Source organism: Amphiura filiformis, chromosome 18 (assembly GCF_039555335.1).
Source record: "Amphiura filiformis chromosome 18, Afil_fr2py, whole genome shotgun sequence".
Lineage (NCBI taxonomy): Eukaryota > Metazoa > Echinodermata > Ophiuroidea > Amphilepidida > Amphiuridae > Amphiura > Amphiura filiformis.
Window position 1 is genome coordinate 45,500,788 of NC_092645.1, and position 23,530 is coordinate 45,524,317.

At 36.4% G+C, this 23,530-nt stretch overlaps 2 protein-coding genes across 5 annotated transcripts in view; one reads left to right on the plus strand and one right to left on the minus strand.

The window, feature by feature from the left end:
- LOC140138733 (sialidase-3-like) overlaps positions 1-23,530 on the minus strand; it is a 30,007-nt gene that overhangs the window by 6,172 nt on the left and 305 nt on the right. Inside the window, exons 1-7 of one of the 4 annotated variants that reach the window (XM_072160491.1) lie at positions 22,401-22,677; positions 13,392-13,630; positions 11,969-12,020; positions 9,901-10,071; positions 9,007-9,142; positions 6,421-6,511; positions 797-883 (exon numbers count right to left, since the gene is read on the minus strand). In XM_072160491.1, the coding sequence (XP_072016592.1) occupies positions 797-883; positions 6,421-6,511; positions 9,007-9,142; positions 9,901-10,071; positions 11,969-12,020; positions 13,392-13,539 (685 nt within the window). In that variant the 5' untranslated portion in view covers positions 13,540-13,630; positions 22,401-22,677. Of the gene's footprint in view, positions 1-796; positions 884-6,420; positions 6,512-9,006; positions 9,143-9,900; positions 10,072-11,968; positions 12,021-13,391; positions 13,631-16,460; positions 16,851-21,251; positions 21,425-22,400; positions 22,678-23,530 lie in introns of those variants that run through there. The other 3 variants (XM_072160495.1, XM_072160493.1, XM_072160492.1) reach the window with 3 other exon arrangements.
- LOC140138728 (sialidase-3-like) overlaps positions 22,863-23,530 on the plus strand; it is a 40,805-nt gene continuing 40,137 nt past the window's right edge. Inside the window, exon 1 of the mRNA XM_072160487.1 lies at positions 22,863-22,978. The gene's annotated coding sequence lies outside the window, so the exon portion shown is untranslated. The remainder of the gene's footprint in view (positions 22,979-23,530) is intronic.

Consider the following 23,530-nt stretch of genomic DNA (forward strand, 5'->3'; position numbering starts at 1 on the left):
TCATAGCTTCAGTTGGGTAACCGATTATAAAGGAAACGAAAGGAAACAATGTTATGTGTGGCTTTGTTCACGAAATCAGACAATGTCGTGCTTTTTGTAAACCAGCATTCTTGAAAATGAGCAACATAATGATTTTTGACTTAACACGGTTTAGAAATAATTTCTTCATATTTTTGGTGTTATCTGTCGTTTACATATCCTTCCTAAAACACCAAAGTACGAGTATTTCCAAACATCTAAATTTGCTAAAAATTTAGGACATGTTACAAAACTATATTGTCTAGAATTTTAGAAGAGTACTTTTAATATTGGCCGGTTATTTTTCACACAGCGACGTTAACTAGGCAATGTACTATTACCTATAACATTAACTAAAACACCAAAGTACGAATATTTCCAAACATCTAAATTAGCTAAAAATTTAGGACATGTTAAAAACTATATTTTCTAGAACTTTAGAAGAGTACTTTTAATATTGGCCGGTTATTTTTCACACAGCGACGTTAACTAGTCATATCCCCATACTGTTAACGTAGGGCTATTTGTAAAGGTCACGCGTCAATGGGAAAGAGCACTGTGTATTGTGTATAGGAAAACGGACAGTAACTGCAGTATGCTGCAGAAACCAACAGGAAACACGTACCTCCTTGTCTGCTGTACAGAATTTCTAGTGCACTTTTTGTATTCTCATTGATCCATGTTGTTTTTGACTATCAAACTTTACTTCTAATGCCTACACGGGTGCCTAGATTGGCTGTTCTGTCCCCCTCTGATTTTCCTTCTATGTGCTACATACCTATTTGTTTTGAGTCAGTCACCCTTGACGAAAATTTACCAGGCAATATGAGTCTACCTGATTTCATCTGAATGCCATGCCCAGGACCTACAGAGAAGGAAACAAAAACAAGACCACTTGACTGGTCTATCGATATGCTTGAACGAACCGGTACACTGTTCAATGGCTTTCTTAATGTACTATATGAAATGTGATGGTCGATTTAAAATGCACGTGCCCTGAGCAAACTACGATGTGTACGCACACTGCAGGGCAAAGAACAATTGAAATTGCCACAATTCGCGCGCATACTGGATATATTCTTTTCTATTTCAACCCTTGTTTTGTTTTGTAAAATTGCTCTTACCCGATTCGTTGAACATCTCCAAATTTTAAACCATGTTTCATTTCCCACTTCCAATCTCATTTTTTCTTCAATTCATTCGAGTTTATAAACTGGCCCGGTCCGACCTAGTCCATGCATTTGTCTCGCCATGTACAGTGGTGCGCCAAATTGGCCCACATCCATTTTTGTTTAAATGTTATAGTTTTCTGTGTTATTTCATGTTGTATGTTGGCAAATGGATTTACTTTATTGTTTGCTATGATGATGATGTATGTATATAATGATATATATTGTTTATGTAATGATACACTCCTGCTCCTCTATTGTATACACTGTATGTTTATTACAATGAATAATGTGTTGTCTCAGGTTAAATTTCATTATGTTAAATAACTGCAACTCCTGTCACAGAAACATCCTACCCCATCAGTCTAATATTTTCTGTTGCCTATGTAATTCATTTTACCACACTAGATGCGTTTACACAGAAATAAGGGATAATGATGATTGGTTATGTTTCAATTGTACAGGTGATTTATTTCCATTTAACCATTATGTTGACGATGATGAATTTAGGTTCTCATTATATTATCATGGTAATTCCATCGATTATAATCGTTTGATGGGTATGAGATTGAATCCATTTTGTTCGAAGAAAATCTCCATTCAACTCATGATTCTAGACATCTAAATGATTATAATGTCACAACTTCATGTAGATATGTACTTGATAACAATGATATGACTGGATTATGTAATGATGACTTTTCTGTTCTACATCTTAACACTCGCAGCTTTAACAAAAATTTTGATAGTATACATAATTTTATCGCTAGTTTCAATCATACATTCAGTGTAATAACTTTATCTGAAACTTGGTTTTATGAAGATAACTCTAATGTAATTGATATTGAAAATTATATTCTTTTAAGTGCCCCAAGAAAGGAGAGGAAAAGTGGTGGAGCGGCTATTTATGTCCACAGCTCACTTTCTTACCGTATCAGAGATGATTTAAAACTTTGTACAACTGACATTGATTTGCCACATTCAGAATCGGTTTTTGTCGAAATCCTGAGTCTCACCACCAAGAATACAATTATTGGTTCAATTTATCGTGCACACAGAACTGATGTTAATTTATTTATTACCGATCTTGATAATAGCCTCAACACTATTTCTGCTGAAAACAAAAATTGTTATATTTCCGGTGATTTCAATTTAGATCTTTTACAACACAGTGAAAATGATATTATTAATAATTTTCTGGAAACATTTCATAATAATAGTATGTATCCATTAATTGATAGACCCACCAGAGTGACACCTACTACTGCAACTTTGATTGATAATATTTTTACGAATGTTCTTACCCATCAAATCAAATCTGGTGTGTGTGTAGTGGGTCTAACTGACCATTTTCCAATCTTCCAATGTACAAAATCAATGCCACTTCGTTTTATTCAACCACACATCGGCACTACTCGCACTTATAACCAAAGTTCAATTGAACATTTTTATAATCATTTGAAATTGATTGATTGGAAGTTTGTCACTGATATGACATCTGCTGATGGGTCGTACGAAGCATTTGTTAGTAAATTCCTTCGTATTTATAACACTCATTTTCCCGTTAAGGCACGTGGTACTAGAAATTCACGTAACCGGCATATTCCACGTAAACCATGGATCACTTCTTTAATTCTCAAATCAATTCATAGGAAAGAAAAGCTGTATAGAAAATATATTGGTCATCCTTCACCAAGCAATAAAAATGCTTATATTTCTTACCGCAACAAACTTACTACCCTTATACGAGCCGCAAAAAGAATCATTATGCGAACAAACTCGAAAATTGCAAACATAACACTAAACTTATTTGGAATACCCTAAATGATATTCTCGGTCGCAATAATAAACACCCCTACCGTCATTTTTCTATGATGATAATGCTCACCAGGAGCAAATAATAGATCAAAACATAATAGCAAATAAATTCAATTCTTATTTTGCTAATGTTGGTCCTAGCCTAGCTCGCAAAATCCAGACTCGTGGTTCAAATTTTCATACTTTTCTGCACAATATTAATTCCCCACATAATTCTCTGTTTTTACTCCAACTGACCCAGAGGAAATAATAGATATCTGCCGTTCATTCAAATCGGGTAAAAGTAGTGGCTTTGATGAAATACAACCCGATATTGTTAAATACGTACGCTCAATCATAGCTTCTCCTCTTTCTCATATAATTAATTTGTCATTAACCACCGGCATTGTCCCAAATCAGTTAAAAATGGCCAAAGTCATTCCTATTTTCAAGAACGATGACCGGCACAAATTTTGCCAATTTCCGTCCTCCCTGTTTTTTCGAAAATTCTTGAGCGAGTTGTGCACAATAGATTATATGGTTTTATTTCAAGTTTAAATATTTTGCATCAATCTCAATTTGGTTTTCGCCCAAAACATTCTACTTTTATGGCTATTATGGATGCATACAACAAAATTGTCACTGACTTAGATAACAATCAGCACAGTGTTGGTATCTTCCTGGACCTCTCGAAGGCATTTGACACGCTAAACCATGACATTCTTCTATCCAAACTAACTCATTACGGTGTACGCGGCGTTGCCTTCGAGTGGTTCAGGAACTACCTCATGAATAGGCCACAATATGTTTCATTTAATAACGTTAAATCATCATTAATTCATTCAACTTGCGGCGTTCCTCAAGGCTCAATTTTAGGTCCTTTACTTTTCATCTTATATTTGAACGATATTGTTTACGCCTCAAAGTTTTTCAAATTTATAATTTTTGCAGATGACACTAATCTCTTGGCTTCCCATAAAGACTTTACCTATCTTATCAACACAATAAATCAAGAATTATGTAACATTTCCAACTGGCTTAAGGCAAATAAATTATCACTCAACATAAATAAAACAAAATACCTTATTTTTAAAAACAGATTTAGCAATCGAAGATATCACAACTCAGCCATATATGTTGACAATGTATCGATTTCAAAGGTTTCTTCTATTAAATTCCTTGGAATCACACTGGATGAATCCCTTACTTGGAACCACCACACAACATATATAGCTAATATTGTTTCCAAATATTCTGGTATTTTATTTCGGCTCAAACATGTCCTACCTTTAAAAACATTGTTTACATTATATATAAGTTTGGTTTTGCCACACATTAATTATTGTAATATTATTTGGGCTGATCAAAATAACTGTAACTTAAACAAAATTCACATTAAGCAAAAGCGAATAATTCGATTGTGTTCAAATTCTCACTTTCTTGCCCACACTCCGCCCCTTTTTACTTCATTCAATAGTCTCACAGTTTATGATATCCACAAACTGCAGAAAGCAATTTTCATGTATAAATTTTATAATGATCTTTTACCAGATATTTTTTTTTTTTATTTTATTAAAGCTAGTACGATTCATGCATATAATACTAGGTCATCGGAAATGTATAGAGCTCATCATTTTAAAAATGATTTAGCCCGTAACACTGTTAGACGACAAGGGCCTATACTATGGAACAATATTAGTTTAAATACCAAAAATTCACTTACTCTGACAAGCTTAAAAAATAAGTACAAATCTGAGTTATTATCTCGTTATAAATAATCTCGTTAGTTTGTGTAATGTTTCATCATGTAATTTTAAAATTATTATTACTATTATGTATAATAGGTAATCTTAAACCATAGCCAACATTGTCTGTCTCACGTGTCCTGTCCGGTCTTTGTCTGCACATAATTATGTCCTCATACGTCTTTGATTGTGTTTCGTCCTGAATGTTTAACTAAATATTATAAAGGGTGGCCAAAATTGTCGAGCTCTGCTCTGTTTGGTTTCCTACCATATGATTTTGCTTTACTCTGTAATAATTATTTAAAGGTGAAATAAAACTGAAACTGAAACTGAAACTGAAAAACGACTTGGTGATTTATTGTGTGAACACTTTAGAAATTGTCACTGACCATTGCAATCATACCAAACAACTCAAAACGTCATGAATATCCGCAATGTATGTGATCCAATGGTATATTTTATTATTTGTGAATTCGCGATCGAAAATAGAGGATATATTCATATCTCACATTGACCGCAAAGTACGTAGTTGTTCTAATCTCATACACAAATAACCCGCGTTTGCGTATCGTTTCTAAACGCGCAACCAAACATGCGCAATCACCACCGCGAAATTGTTAATTGCATAATAAATGCGAATTAAAATAGTGAACGGAAGATACACGTTCAATACGTTTTGTTACATGGACAGATTCTATCAAGTCTCAACTCCTTTTTCAACCAAATAACGGTAATAACTCTGTAGTGAGTGATCAACATTTAACCACAAATTGCGTTATGCAAAATTCACATTCTGGGAACCAAATACCACGTACACAATGTCATTTTTATGTAACCCATTGACCCATGTGTGCCTCTAGCTATAATGGAATGGTGATGTGGTCAACTCATTGATAGATAGCAACCTCAGGAGGGAATTCAATATTTGATCAATTCTCTTCAGGTAGTGAAACGTAATGTATTTTTCATGAAACAAATTAGTAGAATAGTGGTAATGAATGACAATAATAACTTTGCAACCATATATTTTATGTTCATTGCGTGAAATCGTCGGGTTTGTGTTGGGTCTCGGCATTTTTTTTGAGCTTGCACTCCCTCAGAAAATCACCTTGACTCAAAACAAAATGATTCAATAAAGTTTCACTGTACCTGGAGCATAGAGTGATGGCCTTGGCTTGATGAGTTGTATTGCTTTATGATTCAATAAAGCTATACTGTACCTGGAGTACAGAATGATGGCAGTAGAATAGTGGTAATGAATGACAATAATAACTTTGCAACCATATATTTTATGTTCTTTGCGTGAAATCGCCGGGTTTGTGTTGGGTCTCGGCATTTTTTTTGAACTTGCACTCCCTCAGAAAATCACCTTGACCCAAAACAAAATGATTCAATAAAGTTTCACTGTACCTGGAGCATAGAGTGATGGCCTTAGCTTGATGAGTTGTATTGCTTCATGATTCAATAAAGCTATACTGTACCTGGAGAATAGAGTGATGGCCTTGATGAGTTGTATTGTTTCATGATTCAATATAAAGCTGTACTGTACCTGGAGAATAGAGTGATGGTCTTGGCTTGATGAGTTGTATTGCTTTATGATTTAATAAAGCTATACTGTACCTGGAGCACAGAATGATGGCCTTGGCTTCATGAGTTGTATTGCTTTATGATTCAATAAAGCTATACTGTACCTGGGGCATATAGGTATGACCTTGGCCTGATGCGTTGCACTACATGATTCAAATCTTGTGGTTCTGTCCAAGTTAAACCTAAATCAAAACTCTCGAATAAAGAGTAACAGAAATACAAATTAAAATAATTTGTGGGCTAACAGAGTATATCCTGTGTAGAGTTAGGGAGAATCTATAAATCACAGAAAAGATATCCGCGGACTTGATCTTTTCATCCAAATTATCAGTTCCATGTCTCAACGCTGTCGTGTGAATTGGTTTTGTGGTTCACATTTCACGAATAATTACTTAGTTTTATTTTCGCCGCAAGCTTTGAGACATATTATTAATTTTTTTGGCCTTATACAGTTTCATTCAATAAGCCTCTTAATTCATCAATAATTGTTTTTATACACTTGTTTAACTCATACAAGGTGTCCCATAAAAAGGTTACATGTAGAAAATGAACCGCATTTTGTGATGGTACAACAAAACAATGTCATTTTTTCAGATATTATTTATTCATCCATCTCGTAACTGTTTGCTAAGTTTCAATTCCGTATCTTAAAAGCAACTTTACTTATGAGCGCAAGATGACATGGGTGTCAAGAGTGGCTAACCATCAAAATATCGCAAAACGAAAGTTGAACACAAGCACACGTTTGTTTTCAGATTTTTTTCTTTATTACTTTTTATGTTTCTCTTACTTTTCATTATTGAATTTATTGCACAAAAGAAACATATTGAAAAATTGAATATTGTACACTAAAAATGAATCGGTTTTAGAGCTTCTTGACTCTTGGTGGTAACAAATAAAGGAAGATGGTCATTAGAGAAGAACACGTTTTTGGTGAAAGCAGTTCTGCACGCTGCATCTCCTGTTCTCAACATGGTGAAATGAATAACAATCTTTTGCATTTAGGCCTTGCTTGGAGTTTGTTGACTTGAAATCGCTGCTGTTTGTTTTTACACTTCTGACTGAACTCTTGAAATAAATCTGAACAAGTTTTATTCTTTGTTTACCAGAATAAAATACTGCATCTGCCATGATATGGCTGGGCCTACTCAAGTGCCCCGCCAAATGCACGGCGGCTGTGACGGTGGTATATAATGAACCTCGTGTCGCATTATGTCACATAAAAAGCTTGGTCAGGAATGTATAGAATGTAGGCTAAGTACGTAGGTTGTGAACTTGACATTCACAGGGGTACTAGTAGAGGGTACATAGATTATGTCATGAAAATAATATTTATATTTGTTAACGATAACTTAGATTATTTTCAAAAATCTACATGTAACCTTTTTTTGGGACACGCGGTACATATCTTACACCAAGCATGCACCGGTTTCTAGCACATTCATCAGAATCGATTGTTCTATCACCCGTGCCTAACAACTCATTGTGGCGTTTTGTGCCTTTGCATTTACGTGACAAGATTTCACGACCGTGACATTATATATTGAGATATTCCAGTTGTTAATCCATACACTCCCTATGGAAGACATAACCTTAATCTTCTACACAGTTTGAATTTCAAATGATATTACCTGAATACCGTAAATCCCCGTCTACAAGCATATAGAGTGCTTCTGATGAAAGCTACATTAATCCAGGCGCCATTATGGAGTTCGAGCAAATAAATTACGGATCCAAACATATACAAACAAGTATTATTTTAAGACCAATCTATTGTATTGGTATATTTACACTTGCTTTGAATTAAAAAACACTTTATATGCTTGTAGACGGGGTTTTACGGTAGGTTCCTCTATTTTAATTCTACCCCCCCCCCCCCCGTGTAGTAGATTAAGGTTATGTCTCATTACGCTTCACTGCCTGGAGAGAATTGGTTCGTATCTGTCAATGAGTTGACCAGATCACAAGTAGATTGTATGTCATTATAGGTAGAGGCAGTATATAACACAATGGGTCAATAAGTTACATAAAATGACCTTGTGTGGTAACAAGAAATGAGGAAACCGGTATGATTTCAGATGTTTTCTATAATACAAGTTAAAGGTTATTATGGATATTGTACGTTGTACATCAAATAGGTGCAGTGAAATAAATGATCTGTCAAAAGCAAATTGAAGACTCTGGTGATGAAATTTTTGTTCTACAACGTCAGATGATAAGCGAAGGCTGACAAAGATGATGCTAAAAACTTTGCCTGTTGGTGAAGGGAGCAGGAATTTTTGTCAAATCTTTAGACTAAAACTGTGTTATATGCTTCGTAGTGATGGCTGATTAACTTAAAGTCCATATCGTGACGGACTTATGAAAATATTCAATGCGACTTTGGTTGTGCGCTATAGCGCGGCTGACTAGCGGCGACCGTGTACCGCGTTGCTATACCGCGCTCCCGACCGCGCCGTTGTGTCAAGATCGCACTCTGTCAAACTCGGTCAAAAAGTCAATTTGGACACAACTGCGCATGCTCTATGCCGCAAGAATCATGTTGCAAAATCCGTCACTTTTTCCACGTGGTTTTCTCAGTCGTCAATCCAGAAGGTTGACGAATGAGGGCAGCATTTTACTGTTGGAACCGGATTCGTCATTAATAATAATTACTGCTTATATGAGATTCATCTACAAAACTGGCTTACCTTTATAACCTTAAGCTGGGTAGTGAGTTCTTCATCGGCAAGCTCATCCCATAAACTAACATTAGATTTATGTGCGTTATAAAATAATAAGATCATGTCGATTTCTGTGTCTACAATTGGAACTGGATCCATCAATCTGTGTAATAAAAGTAATATGCAAATGTAATCGGCCCATGTTGAAAAGTTTAATCATACCATTATGCCTAAAAATAATAACACATGTTTAAAAAAAAAAAAAACTCATATTGACCATAAAAATGAATAAAAACAGTTGTCTCTCATCAAAACGCGATGTTCCAAATTCCTGTGCGGAAATTGTCTAGGGCAATGACGTCATGGTTATTTGTGCTCAACTGTCGCCAGCCTTCTGGGACTTTATTCACCAGATAATTTTGGCGCCCGGGAATTTCGAATATCGCGTCTTGTTGAGACACGGCTGTTTTTATTCGTTGTTATGGTCATGTACTAGTTGGTCTTAAACCATATGATTCTTGCTCATGTTGCTTGATAATAATTTTTGTGATTGTCGAAGTCTTCCTTTAACTTTTCTTCAAATATGGAATCACGTTACTTGCAAACCACATAAATTCAGCTTTAAAAAGCAGTCATATTGACTACTTGGGTTGGAGCACACAAAGGTTAATTACATGCATCTGGCTGGAGTATCAACTATATACCCTTGTTTAAAGTCATATTTCCATATTACAAAGAGATTAGTATTTATTTTCCATAAAATGTTAACCTTTACTGTCAGGTATGTCCCCTTTTAATAGTTTTGAGCCGAACAACTGAGAAAATGTGAATTTACTACCAGCGCCGATGTCGCCAATGCGTGTTAGCCTCTGTGTGCGCCAAGTAGTCAACATATTAATTTCAATCCTTTATTGCCTTTACCTGTACCCGCTCTGACTTGCTAAAATTTCCACTGGACCCCACACAACTTTCCAGTCTTTTCTTCTTCCACGTCGTAAAATAATATCCATTTCCCCAATATCGTAAAAGGTTTCTTTACGGCCTTCAGCAAAGGCAAAGAACATGTCATGATGGTAGACTAGAGCAGGTATTCTGAAAAAAAAAGAATGTTGATATATAAAGTGTAGGCAAGCCCTGGAAAATGCTATACTACAGCAAAACAAAAGTGTGTGGACAGCAAAATGTGTACTTTGTGTTATAACCATGACAACGCGGGGCTAGCAGCGCATTTGAAGCATGAATTTGCTGCAGCAACACAGGAAGCTACACACGGGGCTTCATAAAATTCAGCATAATGCTATAAAGAATAACTAAAATGACGTAATTTGACAACATGGCAGAAACTTTCTGATGCCACCAGTGCTACTTGATGGTGGCCCACCAGTGTGGTGTACTGGCATCACAACTTATTATGTTCAAAGTTCACTGTCCTCAGATGGAGTTGGGTAACGGCGACTCTAAAAAAAACCCTGTTTGATACTGTGAATACTCCTTCATGACTCGTTGACCAAGCTTAGAGCTACAATCAACGGTCAAATATTTTTGGCTGGAGATTTCAATCTTCCTGACATTGAATGGGAAAATAACTCATTCAAACCAGGGTGGCATATCCCTCCCTTTCCAAGATATTATTTGAAATCACGGCAGAGTTTGGTTTGGAGCAAGTTGTGCGTGAGCCAACAGGAGGGAACAACACACTTGACTTATTTTTTACCACCAACCCTACCTTGGTTGATATTCTTGTACCACAAAGCTGATTTTTTTACATGCTCCTAAAAGTGACCTAAAAATTGGTCAGGTTTATTTTTGAGTAAAAATGTCTCCTACAGCACAGTTAATGAGCTGTACAATGCTTTTCAGTGTGCTATAGAAGATGCAATGGACACACATACCGTCCAAAATGGCTACCAAGAGAAACAAACCCCCTGGATGAGTAAGAAAATAAAACGCCTTCACAAGCGTAAACAGAGAGTGTTTAGTGCATACAAAAAATCACCAAACCCAAGTAGTCATGAGAATTTCACTGAAATAAGAAAAACTGTATTTAAAGAAACCAGGAACTCATACAGGACACATATTACTGATGTTTGTTCTGATTCGCCTAAGAGCTTTTGGTCTTTTATAAAAAGCCTCAAAATTGATGCTATGGGAATCCCAACACTCAAGAAAGATGGTAAGCTTGAGTCGGACAATGTTTGTAAAGCTGAAATTCTAAACAAACAGTTTAGATCAGTCTTCACAAAGGAAAATAATAAATTGGAATCAACTGAAATTTTGGGAAAAGCTTTTTTCGTGGATATCTACAGAAAAATGTCATAAAAACAGGATGCCAAAAAAGATCACGAAATACTCCTTTAAATAAAACATGTTATTAATCATGAGGAACACATTCAATTGGACTCAAATTATACAGATGTTTATCATAAAAAAAGGTTATAATAATTGAGAGTAAAAGAAAAAGTATATGTTATCGAATGCAACATATCTTGGCATAACTAAATTGAGGCCTCACTTATTGAACAATTCTGATTTTGGGATCTGCCAGTCGATCTGTGGGCATAGTCGATCTGCGCATTTATTGTAACATTGTACAAAAAATGGGCTTGTAAAATTTCTCTCGGGCGTATAACAGTTACAAGCCCGACTGGCTAGTACCAAAAAAGTTTTAACATTTTAAAATTGTACTATTTTATTCTGTTGAAGCCAAACAGGCTGAGCACATGATGAAGACTTGACTTATGCTCTGTGGGCTAGCCATATAGGCTTCGCTTCAACATAAAAAAGTCCACATCTCGAGATATTCAACAGCGTCTTAAGATGCACTGAACCAATACTAGGCTTGTTTGTACTCATTTTGATGTATTTTCATGCTAATTTTGAAAATTTTAAAACAAAATTTGAAACATGTCGTCTACAGGTAACACCCGTGTACTGTGGAGAGAGTGAATAGAGGCTATGATTGTGGTTATTTTAACTTTCAGTTCCTTACCTTGTTGTATTGTAGAGTGTATTGTCGACATTCATATCTTGATAAAATAATACTGCAATAGTACAAAGTGCAATAAATGAAATATGACTTGACAATTTCAGAATGTTCTACTTGTATTAAAAACACAAGAATTTCTTGGTGGAGCAATATCATTACCGAGGTCTTTCTGGAAAGGTGGAGCAATATAATTGCGGGTCTTTATGGAATTGTGGAGCAATATAATCAGGGGAGTCTTTATGAAAAGGTGGAGCAATATAATCAGGGGAGTCTTTATGAAAAGGTGGAGCAATATAATCAGGGAGTCTTTATGGAAATGTGAAGCAATATCAGTGGATCTTTATGGAAAGTTGGAGCAATATAATCAGGGGTTCTTTATGGAAAGGTGGGGCAATATAATCAGGGGGTATTTTTATGGAAAGGTGGAGCAATATAATTGGGAGGTCTTTATGGAAAGGTGGAGCAATATAACCAGGGGGGTCTTTATGGAAAGGTGGAGCAATGTTATCAGGGATGTCTTTATGGAAAGGTGGAACAATATAATTATGGAGGTCTTTATGGAAAGGTGGAGCAACGCAATCAGGGGGGTCTTTATGGAAAGGTGGTGCAATATCATTACGGAGGTCTTTATGGAAAGGTGAAGCAATATAATTGGGGGGTCTTTATGGAAAGTTGGAGCACTATAATCAGGGGGATTTTTATTGAAAGGTGGAGCACTATAATAATCAGAGCGTCTTTATGGAAAGGTGGGGCAATATAATCAGGGGGTCTTTATGGAAAGGTGGAGCAATATAATCAGGGGGTCTTTATGGAAAGGTGGAGCAATATAATCAGGGGGTCTTTATGGAAAGGTGGAGCAATATAATCAGGTGGTCTTTATAGAAAGGTGGAGCAATATAATCAAAGGGGGCTCTTATCAAAAGGTAAGCACAGGGAGGCAGCAGATTTTTGTTGCGAATTCAGGCTTGGCAAATTTGAGAAAACTGGATATTATTTTTTGCAATATTTATGTTAACACATAATATCTTCATTTTTTTTTGGGGGGGGGGTCCAGAATTTGACAAATATAAATTTTGATCAGATCAAAAATTGGTTAATTTTTAGGTCTATTTTTCGTCAAATTTGATACAATGGGCTATTCAAGTTGAAATCCATACACCCCCTGTGGAAGACATGACCTTAACCATCCACACAGGGGATGTGAATTTCAAATGGGGTTACCTAAATGGGTGAGTGCATTTGATATGTACACCGTCCTGTGTGTGAGGTTAAGGTCATATCTTCCATAGGGGGTGTATGGATTCCAACTGGAATAGCCCAATGTTTGGGGTATGTTTTTGAAACCCCAGCCGTACATCCCTACCCATCAAAACTAGTGTAGTCAACCTCCAGGAATAAGAGAACTCATTATTGTAATATTGCTTACCCTCTGCTTCAGTTTCTACAGGGGTTGCCCGTTTCCATACATTATCGCTGCCTTTCCCTGATGGAACACCATATATCAACCCTACCGATAATATCACCAATACCAACAATCCACAGCCTAGAATGATGAGTAGCAGTTTGGTTTTCATGTTGATGATGTGGGGCTGCTTCTAGTTTTACCTTTTTAATTTATATAGTCTTGGTTGGGTTCTTCTTGTTTTTACATACCAGCTGGTGACACTGCAGATTCAATGGAAAAATATCCAGATCATCACAGGTTTATACAATATAAAGATTAAGCTCAAAAGTTGCAAAATTGACGCCAAAAGTTTCGATCAATGTACAGTGAAACCTGGTGAATTTCACTACCATGACACTGCATAACATGAATCGATCGCATCGTGTTTTGATGTCATTTTATAGCCGTTAAGTAATAGCAATAAAATAAGATACGCGCTGCTTTTTAAATATTTTGGTATAGCTTATTAATGCCGAGTAAGTGCTTCGACTGTTAAAGTTTGCGAGCTTTGTGAAATGCCCAACGCTCGCATCCACAATTCTGGAGCGTGGACTGCACATGGGAGATTTCTTTCTCTCTGTCTAATGGGTCCGTAACCGCGAAATTCGCCCGGTGGTACCATGTGGTACAAAGTCCTGATTACGCCTAAATCCAGCGGGTGGTGGCATTTAAGATTGAGGTACTGGTCAGTACGAGCGTATGTGTTGGTTTACGATACACGATACGTACAGATCCGTTCTCGTAGCGCTTGACCAAATCATCTAAGAATGGAAGCTGTCCATCTGTCTCCGCTTCACAATTAATAACTACGAACTTGTCATCCACGTAGCGAAATCTTTTGATTTGATTTATTCGGGTTTTGACAACCCTGGATAACCCAAGAAAGCCTCTATTGAAGCTTATTTCCATTGGGGTCCATTTGAACACCGGGACGGGTTGGGAACAGTCAGGGGTTAACACCCTACTCTTTTCGAAACTGGCTGCGAGATACATGTACAGGTATCATGGCTCTCTGTACACGGACCGACGGCTTAACGTCCCCTCCGAAGGACGGAGTACTTTCATGATTCATTTACCCAATTCTAAATGAACCATGGGAGAGCGGAAGTCTGAATTTAATCTACAGAAGTTGCCAATTAATTTCAGACTTTTTTTTTTTTTCTATATCCCAGCAAATCGCCACCGCCGGGAATCGAACCCGGGACCTCATGCACTAAAGGCAAGTACCCTAACCATTGCGCCACGCTCTCCGCCTAACTCTGGATGGACGTGGTGCAGATTCAAGGGAGCTTTCAAACTGTTTCATGTTAAATGTTTTTTGTGGTTTTTTTTTTTGAAGAATTGTCCGCGGAAAACAAAATAAGTTGAGAAAACTTTAACAGTCGACGCACCTGCTCGGCGTTAAGATATGTCCTGATCGTCCACGAAGTATCCTCCTCTAGTCTAGTCAATAGCGTTGTTTACGTGAATTGCGTCAATAGCGTTGTTTACAGGTACACTGGAACATTAATTGGTATGAATTTCTATTCACGGGTTTCTAATGAGTGCGTGCTTCTGAATGCCGAATTATATGCGACTAGACCAATTGTACATCATCTACTACTACAACTTAAGTTGACCAAAATGTCAGCAACAATTATCTATATATATATATTGACAAATATGATGAAGTCCTAACCAAACCCTCATGCTTATACTGCCCAGGGCGAGTGTGTATAGTCGTAGGGTCAGTTTGTAGCTGCATGGTCCCAGTTGCATATGTGTTATGTTGTTATATTGGGGCCAGTTTAAACCTGGTCCCAGTTGTAATATAGGGTGACTCGTTTCGTTTCCCCTTAAAGCCATAATGTACCTGTACGAAATGATGAAATAATATTAGTAATAACTGTCTGGGGGGTCTGTCCATTTTACGCTAAATAACAAGGTAAAGTGAAAGAAATCCCACTGGTTATTTTGGCCGTTTATATGTAGTTTTATGCAGCCGTAATTTGGTAAAATGATCTATAGACTTTTTACCTAATTAAAGGAATCGGATAGCAAATATTTTTTTAAAGCCCCTGCTCTTTTTTGTTTGTTGGAAACCCAGACGAGAAACATGTTTTTATGTTTACTTGGCCTATGATACATGTCTATTAGCTGGACACTAGGAGAGAAAAAGGGACTTTAAAAAAAAAGTTGTGCAAGTGAAAAGCGTCCTCTTTGGCAAAATATCGTTGTGACATGATGCTTACATCAACGTCAAGGGCGCAGTCTTAGCTCTCAAATGCCGTTTGTTCTGTTCAATGTGCTTGTTTCAATCTCGAGATATGTTTAGTTAATAACGAAAGGGTAAAATCACAACTGTGCCACTTTTGAGGGCTGTAGATGTATAAATCAATGATAGCTGATGTAGCACTTGTTCAGTGCCTAATATATGGGACCATGACAACCCCTCTCTGACATTAAAAAATCCACCCAGTCCTATCGCTGGCCGCTTCGAGGAACTAGATCTAGTTCTAAGCTGATGTTGATGCGCTTTACGCACTCCCCCTTCGGGGCTCGTGCATATAGACGCATCAATATCAGCGCGCGTGCATTTTTGTCTAATTCTCTCCCAACAAGTAATACGAGTTCATTAACCTATAAGTGTGCAATATTTGTTTTTCTTTTAACATGTCAGAGTGACAGAGAGAACAGTATTTACAATGATAAAATCATTGACATGAATATGTATTTAATTTAACAGCAGAATGTGAAATATTTATTTATCTCTTAATCTGTTTTATGTAGAAAAGGAGAATCATTATTCCTGTATCGTGATAAAACAGTAAAAACAATCTTGTATTGTTGTGTAATTGATGCATTACTTTTTAGTATTTTGATCTCACGAAGGAACTCTTGATAAATTTGATGCAACCATTGATTTACATGTAGAGCCATCTTCCCTAGTAAAAGTGGCAAATTGAACAGAACAAACGTCATTTAAGAGCGAAGACTACGCCCTTGACGTTGATGTAAGCATCATGTCACAATGGTATTTTCTAATTGCCAAAGAGGGCGATTTTCACTTACACAATTTGTTTTGAGTCAGGCTGTATAATTATGAAACTGTCAATCCACAGTAGACACTTAACTTCTGCTCGAGGGCCACTGCTAAAGTTGTCACATCACTCGACAGTAAACACTTAACTTCTTTACTGACACTGGCCTGCTGAACCCCGGTCCGTAGTCCGTGTTACAAAATATGGCTCAGTAGTTCTAGGGTTAATCTTCTGCTAGCTGCGACTGATAAAGTTTATAAGATTAATTGCACTATCACGAAACTGTCACTTTACAATAAACACTAAAACTTCTGCTCTGCTCGATGTCACTGCTAAGTTCACAAACTTAATTGCACTGCCACGAAACCATATACACTTATAACTTGTGCTAGAGGACACTGCTAAAGTTTAACATGTCTAACACTATGTCACATCACTCGACAGTAAGCACTTCTTTACTGACACTGACCAAACACTGACCAAATATATTAAACTCCTTCTCTGCTGTCTGGCTTGGATGCTGCAAACGAAGTCACTGCTGGATACTTAAGTTTCTTTGGTACTTCAAAAATATACTGAATATATAATGCACTATCACGAAATTGTCTCTTCACTCGACAGCAAAACACTTACCATATATTAAACTCCTCCCCAGCAAACACAAAAACGTTTTAAAAACGTTTTAAATAAGTTATATTTTGGCTTTTGGTTTAGGTAAAAACGTTTTAATAACATTAAAATGTCGGGTTATAAATAAAGGTCATGAAAACGTTTTAAAACGTTTTATATTACAACAATACAACAATATTTTTAAAATGTTTTCGAAATGCTTTTGTAAACTACTGTTGTAAACATTTTTTGCCAAATATTTTGTCAACACTTAATTAAATAACATGGGCAAACATTTTTCGCAAAATATTTTTTCAACCCTAAAATAACATCTTTGTTAAAAAAAAATAACATAATGTTTTGTATCAAGTTTTCAAAAATGTTTTTGGAATGTTACTTTAAAACGTTTTTATACCCTTTATATAACCCGACATTTAAACATTTTATGTTTGTTGGGCAGAAGATTATAAAAAATGTTTCTGAATGTTATGAAAACGTTTTACACCCTTTATATACCCTTTACATAACCCGACATTAAAATATTTTCAGACAACCTTTTATAACCTTTTGCGAATGATGTCGAAAACGTTTTGTGTTTGCTGGGTCTGTTGTCTGACTTGGATACTGCAAACGAGGCAACTGCTGGGTACACTACTACAAGAAGTTTCTTTGGTATACTTCACAAAAATATATTCCACTGTCACGAAAAGCTCACTTCACTCTCAAGAACTCTTAATTTCTTTACTCGAACAAATTTGTCAAACCTTCTCTCTACCTGCTACTTGGTTTCGTCCTGTAAACACAGTATAATGATGATTGCACAACTGAACTTGTATAATTGCACAATGTTTCACAAAAATAATATTATTGCACCTTAACTAGTATTTAAGCTGCATAAATACTACTGGATACTGGTATTTATTATTATCTGGGTTTCTCCTCTTCATTCACGCTGCATGGATGACAGCTCCGGCTTCCAAGATAGTATTGATTCCCGCAAAAATTTTAAAAAATTGATTCCTCCCTTAAAAAGTACACAAATTACTCTACCATAATGAGTGACGACATTAAGGGGGTACTACTACACCCCTGTGGTAAATTTGTGACTATTTTTGCATTTTTCTCAAAAATAATAACACACTGGTAACAAAAGTTATGTATAATATTGGGGCAAGGAGTCCAATTACTACACTGGAATTTCAGTGACCCAAGACAAGCGGTTCGTTATTTATGATAAGAAAAGAGGTACCGCTAGGATGTACCTCATTTCTGATCATATATACTGAACCGCTTGCCTTGAGTCACTGAAATTTCAGTGTAGTAATTGGATTCCTTGCCCCAATAATATACATAACTTTGTTACCAGTGTGTTATTATTTTTGAGAAAAATGCAAAAAAAATAGTCACAATTTACTACAGGGGTGTAGTACTTCTAAAACTCTTTGTTTTCCACTTATTAAAAACGTAGACCTGCTCCATGACACTGCTCCTTCAAAAAAATATGTTGGTCTTCGCTCCAGAACGAAATTCAAATTTGACGATATATTTGCCAAACGAATTAATCTGCAAGTACATAAACATTATGTAGCCAGAGGTTTCTAGTGGTATAAAAATCTCAACTTTTTTTGAAAAAAGTGAGGGGATGAGGCTGTGGATCACGAAATGCCCTTTTAACACTTAACTTAACACTAAATTGTCACATCACTCGACAGCAAACAATTAATTTCTTTACTGCCTATATTAAACTCTTTCTCTGCTGTCTGGCTTGCATGTTGCAATCGAAGCCACTGCTGAATACACTGCTTCCTCACCATAGGCGTTCGGAGAAGTCGGTGGAAATCGTAGTAACGGAGGTGTGAGTACCTCGGGCTAGTCCGACATTAGTACTACATCCATGGTACGGGATAGCATCAGTTTACCTTCCTATAAAACTCTGGCTCAGATGCCGTGATCCCTTATACTCCAAGGATTATATATTAAATCGTCGGATAATGTTCCAAAGTCACACGTTATGGCAAAATGATTCATCCATCTTCAGTTTGCTTGCACATTATTGCTTTAGCGCCCGTGCAATATTTTTGCGCTATCCTTATACGGTCTGCGTCGGAAAGTACGAGTCCCGTGTATGCCCTCTGGGGTTCTGTAACACTCTTCTCTTTACATACCCAAAGCGTTATGAGCGTACTAACTTGTACTTCAGCAGATTTCTTATCAAGTCCTGCAGCATCCCTGGACCAAAACTAGTATATTTAAAGCACTGTGCTTTATATATGCTTTCTAAACAACATTCCAATGTGCGACATTTGGAACGACGATAAAGTACCTTTAAAGTACGAAAAAAGCATAATGACCAGAAAAGTACATTGAAAGCATCCTGTAAAAAAAGCATATCTAAAGTACTTGAACTGTACTTTATACCAAACAAGCATATTTAAAGTATTGTGCCTCAATTGTACTTTATACCAAAACAAGTATATTTAAAGCGCTGTACATTAAATATGCTTTTAAACAACTTTCCAATGTGCGACATTTGGAACGACGATAAAGTACCTTTAAAGTACGAAAAAAGCATAATGACCAGAAAAGTACATTGAAAGCCTCCTGTAAAAAAGCATATCTAAAGTACTTGAACTGTACTTTATACCAAACAAGCATACGGTATTTAAAGTATTGTGCTTTAATTGTACTTTATACCAAAACAAGAATATTTAAAGCGCTGTACATTAAATATACTTTTTAAACAACATTCCAAAGTGCGACATTTCGTCGGCCGTATCACATACTGACGTATTTGCAAAATACGCATTTCGAGAATCTAGCGATTTTCATTTTGCCTCATAATCTTGATTAAAATATTATTGTCGATTAAAACCAGGTTAACAGTAAAGCAAATATACCATATTTTAAATATAATTCACTTACCCGGTTTACTTATCACTATCATAGCATAACTTATTCTGCAAAAAATAAATATTGAATAAAATACGTCATTATGTGAAGAAGACTAATGTCAATTTCGCCGTTCAAGTGACAAATACGTCGCGTAAATACGTCAGTATGTGAAACAGTTGCGCAAATACGTTAGTATGTGAAAAGGACAAAACAGCAATTTTGCCGTGCAAATACGTAGCGCAAATACGTCAGTATGTGAAACTGCAAATTCTTCAAATTGCAGATACGATATACTGGGCTTGCGCAGTATAGGTGATCGGCAAATACGTCGTTATGTGATGCAGACATTTCAAGGTTTTGTAAATACGACAAATTGAAATTAATTAATATCTTACTAATTAAGGTACTTTGAGGCATGATTTTTGGTGAAAATATAGAGTACAACATAACAAACTCAGATACAAATTTTCTCAAAAATGTTTAAAATGTCGAATACGTCAGTGTGTGATACGGCCGACGATTTGGAACAACAATAAAGTACCTTTAAAGTACAAATAAAGTACAGTGACCAGAAAAGCTCATTTAAAGTATACTAAAAAAAATACATTTAGAGTACTGTAATTTATAAGTATATATACTTTTTAAACAACAGAAAAACACAAACAAACATACTTACATTTTTGGGTCACACATTTCAGTGACCCCCACCTGCATGCCTGACTTGCTCCAAAAATGACTTTCCCTGGACAAGTACTCGCAAATAAGCCCACACAATTTTATGCTATTTGGTGCATGGCAGATAATTAAGTTTAATTTTGGTGTAAAACGGATCCCAGAAGATGCCCACTGCATTTGACCCCATTTAAGTTAGGGGAGTATCGGCCATTATCTGCAATGGGATATTTAAACAATTTCGCTCAGAGTTGGAACCTTGTGGGGGTCACCCCCTAGAGCAGGTCATTAACAAAATTTGGTTTTGTCATATACCCCATGTTGAAAATTCAACGACGCCACTGCAAATAAACTCGATATCAAGAGCAACAAATGCTACTGCTGAACCCACAATTAACCTTGACTGCCAATAAATTTAGCAGAAATTATAAAAGTACAATGCAAAACTTGTTTGTGCCCCTATGATATATTTATGTACAGTGGAAACAATATGAAATCTGTTAACACAAAATTCCTGATAACACGTAAATATTCACGCAAGCCCCCTGGATATTTTATACACTATATTAAGAACTGATGACACAAAATCATGTTAACACATGCAGTAAAATAACTTTCGAATTGGGCTTAAAATATAAAGCTTTTCAACCTTTTAAATCCATTGGGGAAGGTGTGGGAAAGTGCGCAAATGGTGTTGGTGGATCTGGCGGATTTCCTTCCGGCGGTGGCATGATGATCAAGTTGGGTTTTTGTAGACAGTCCACTATCTCAGGTTAATGTTCCGAACCCAGGCTACTTTTTGTACATTACAATGCATACAGCCCGTAGTAAGGCTCTATATAACAATACGCGTATTATACGGAATAAAGCGCAGTATCAACACGTCCGTCAATTGATGGCCTCAGATTGAGCATATGTGACTGTACACGACGAATGAGCCCCCGGTCAATTTTTTGTTTCATGTTTAGAAAATATACATAATAAGCTTTAAAATCATTGCGCTTTTTTTTACTTCAAATGATATCCAGAAGCGGGGTTATGGTTTGTTAAACTTTGCTCCTTCAACAAAATGGTAGCTTTTTTCGTTTCTACATGTGTCTCTTTTTCCACATTGCTGGCAATATATCAAACAGCCATAATTGGCGGTCATTTCAAATCATCCCGAAGTCAACGTGATTCAAAAAAGTTCTCTCATTATTAATTGTTGGTTATACATACCTATACAAAATACAATGCCTGGTAACCCACCACTTGATCAGGATTTAGCCAAAGCAAACAAAGACCAGAGCTATTAAAAATTCTATAACCATCTAATTTAGAAGCTTATTACCCTTTTCAACAATAGGATTATTGATTGGTGTTTGACTATAAAATGAGATAGAAGTCGCTCCAACTTGAGGTACTGATGAATACGACCTTCATGCACATTTTACACTGTAACTGTAGAATACATTTTAGGACATTTACGGCTCATTCGTGCTGTACGGTCACATATATATATATGCCAAATTGGCTCAACTTTAGTAATTTCAGTCAAACAGTAGGCTAGTATGCTGCTGACGCTCATACATATGCATGTACCTGGCAAAATACTTTTTGAGAGATAGTAGTATGTTTTCCCCAAAAAGAAAAGAATAAACTAAATATTTAAATTGCACTGTACATATAAATTACATAACAACTTTAAACCGTTCAGCAAGTATAATAAAGACATACAATACTAATTCAAATACGTTACCATAACCTACAAATGTTATAAAAAACACACAATATATAAATGAAAAAAAAACATACATACATGTACTGTAAGTTATAAAGCATCCATAGTGAGCATCTGTTAAAGACTCTGAGCGCTTGACCTATGTGGCAGGGCCAGGGTAGCAGGTTTTACCGATCCCGGGTATCAACATGATGAAGGTCTCATCTCTCACCAGGTTGCCATGGTATATGATTGAGCCTATATTGCCCCATATGCCCCAGCTATTTTTCAATTTCCACAAAAGGGGAAAACTTGTATAATATAGTAGATTGAACTTAGCTGGACCCCTAGGCTCCCAATCATTTACCATGGCAACCTGTTGAGTATAAGACTGTGGGTTTATAATGTTGATACCCTGCATTCACAATGTGAAATCTGTCACATAGGTCAAGCTCTCACAGTCTTTTATAACATATGCTCATCATGGATGCTATCATCTATGATGCTATTATAAATTTATTATAAATCTGTGTCTGTATATGTAGGTTTTACTATACAACATTCCCAATGCTAAAGCCAGGCGTGTGCGCATACGGAGTGACGTTTAGTCTTTGCGAGGGTACAGACGCACTGATTCCTTGAAATTTGCTGGGTCTTTGCTGGGGCTTATAGTACATGTAAGTGCATTGTTATTTATAGATAGTATAACTCCATGCTGATGAGGCTTTACTTTGTGTAGAAAGCTGTCTTAATCTGGAACTACTTTATTCTGCATAGAAAATAGGCCAGAAGATGCAAGGACACCTGCAGGTTTTTGGAACAAACTTTTCATTACGTTTCACTACCTGAACAGAATTGATCTAAAATTGAATTCCCTACTGAGGTTAGTATCTGTCAATGAATTGACCAGATCACCATGCTGCCATTATACATGTAGCTAAAGGTGGTATATATGACACACATGGGTCAATGAGTTACATAAAAATGACCTTGTAATGTGTAGTATTTAGTTCCCAGTAAGTGAGTTTTGCCTCGGGCAATTAATGTTGATCCCTCACCTTAAGAGTTATTACCGTCGATTTGGTTGGAAAAGGAGGTGAGACAGTCATGATCAGTTCTGTTCAGGCAGTGGTACCTAAGGGACGCACCATTTGATACTCAGGGGGGTAGAAAGTTGGGGTCGGGGAAGAATGTTTTTTCGCCGCCGAAGACGGCAAGGCTTTTTTTAA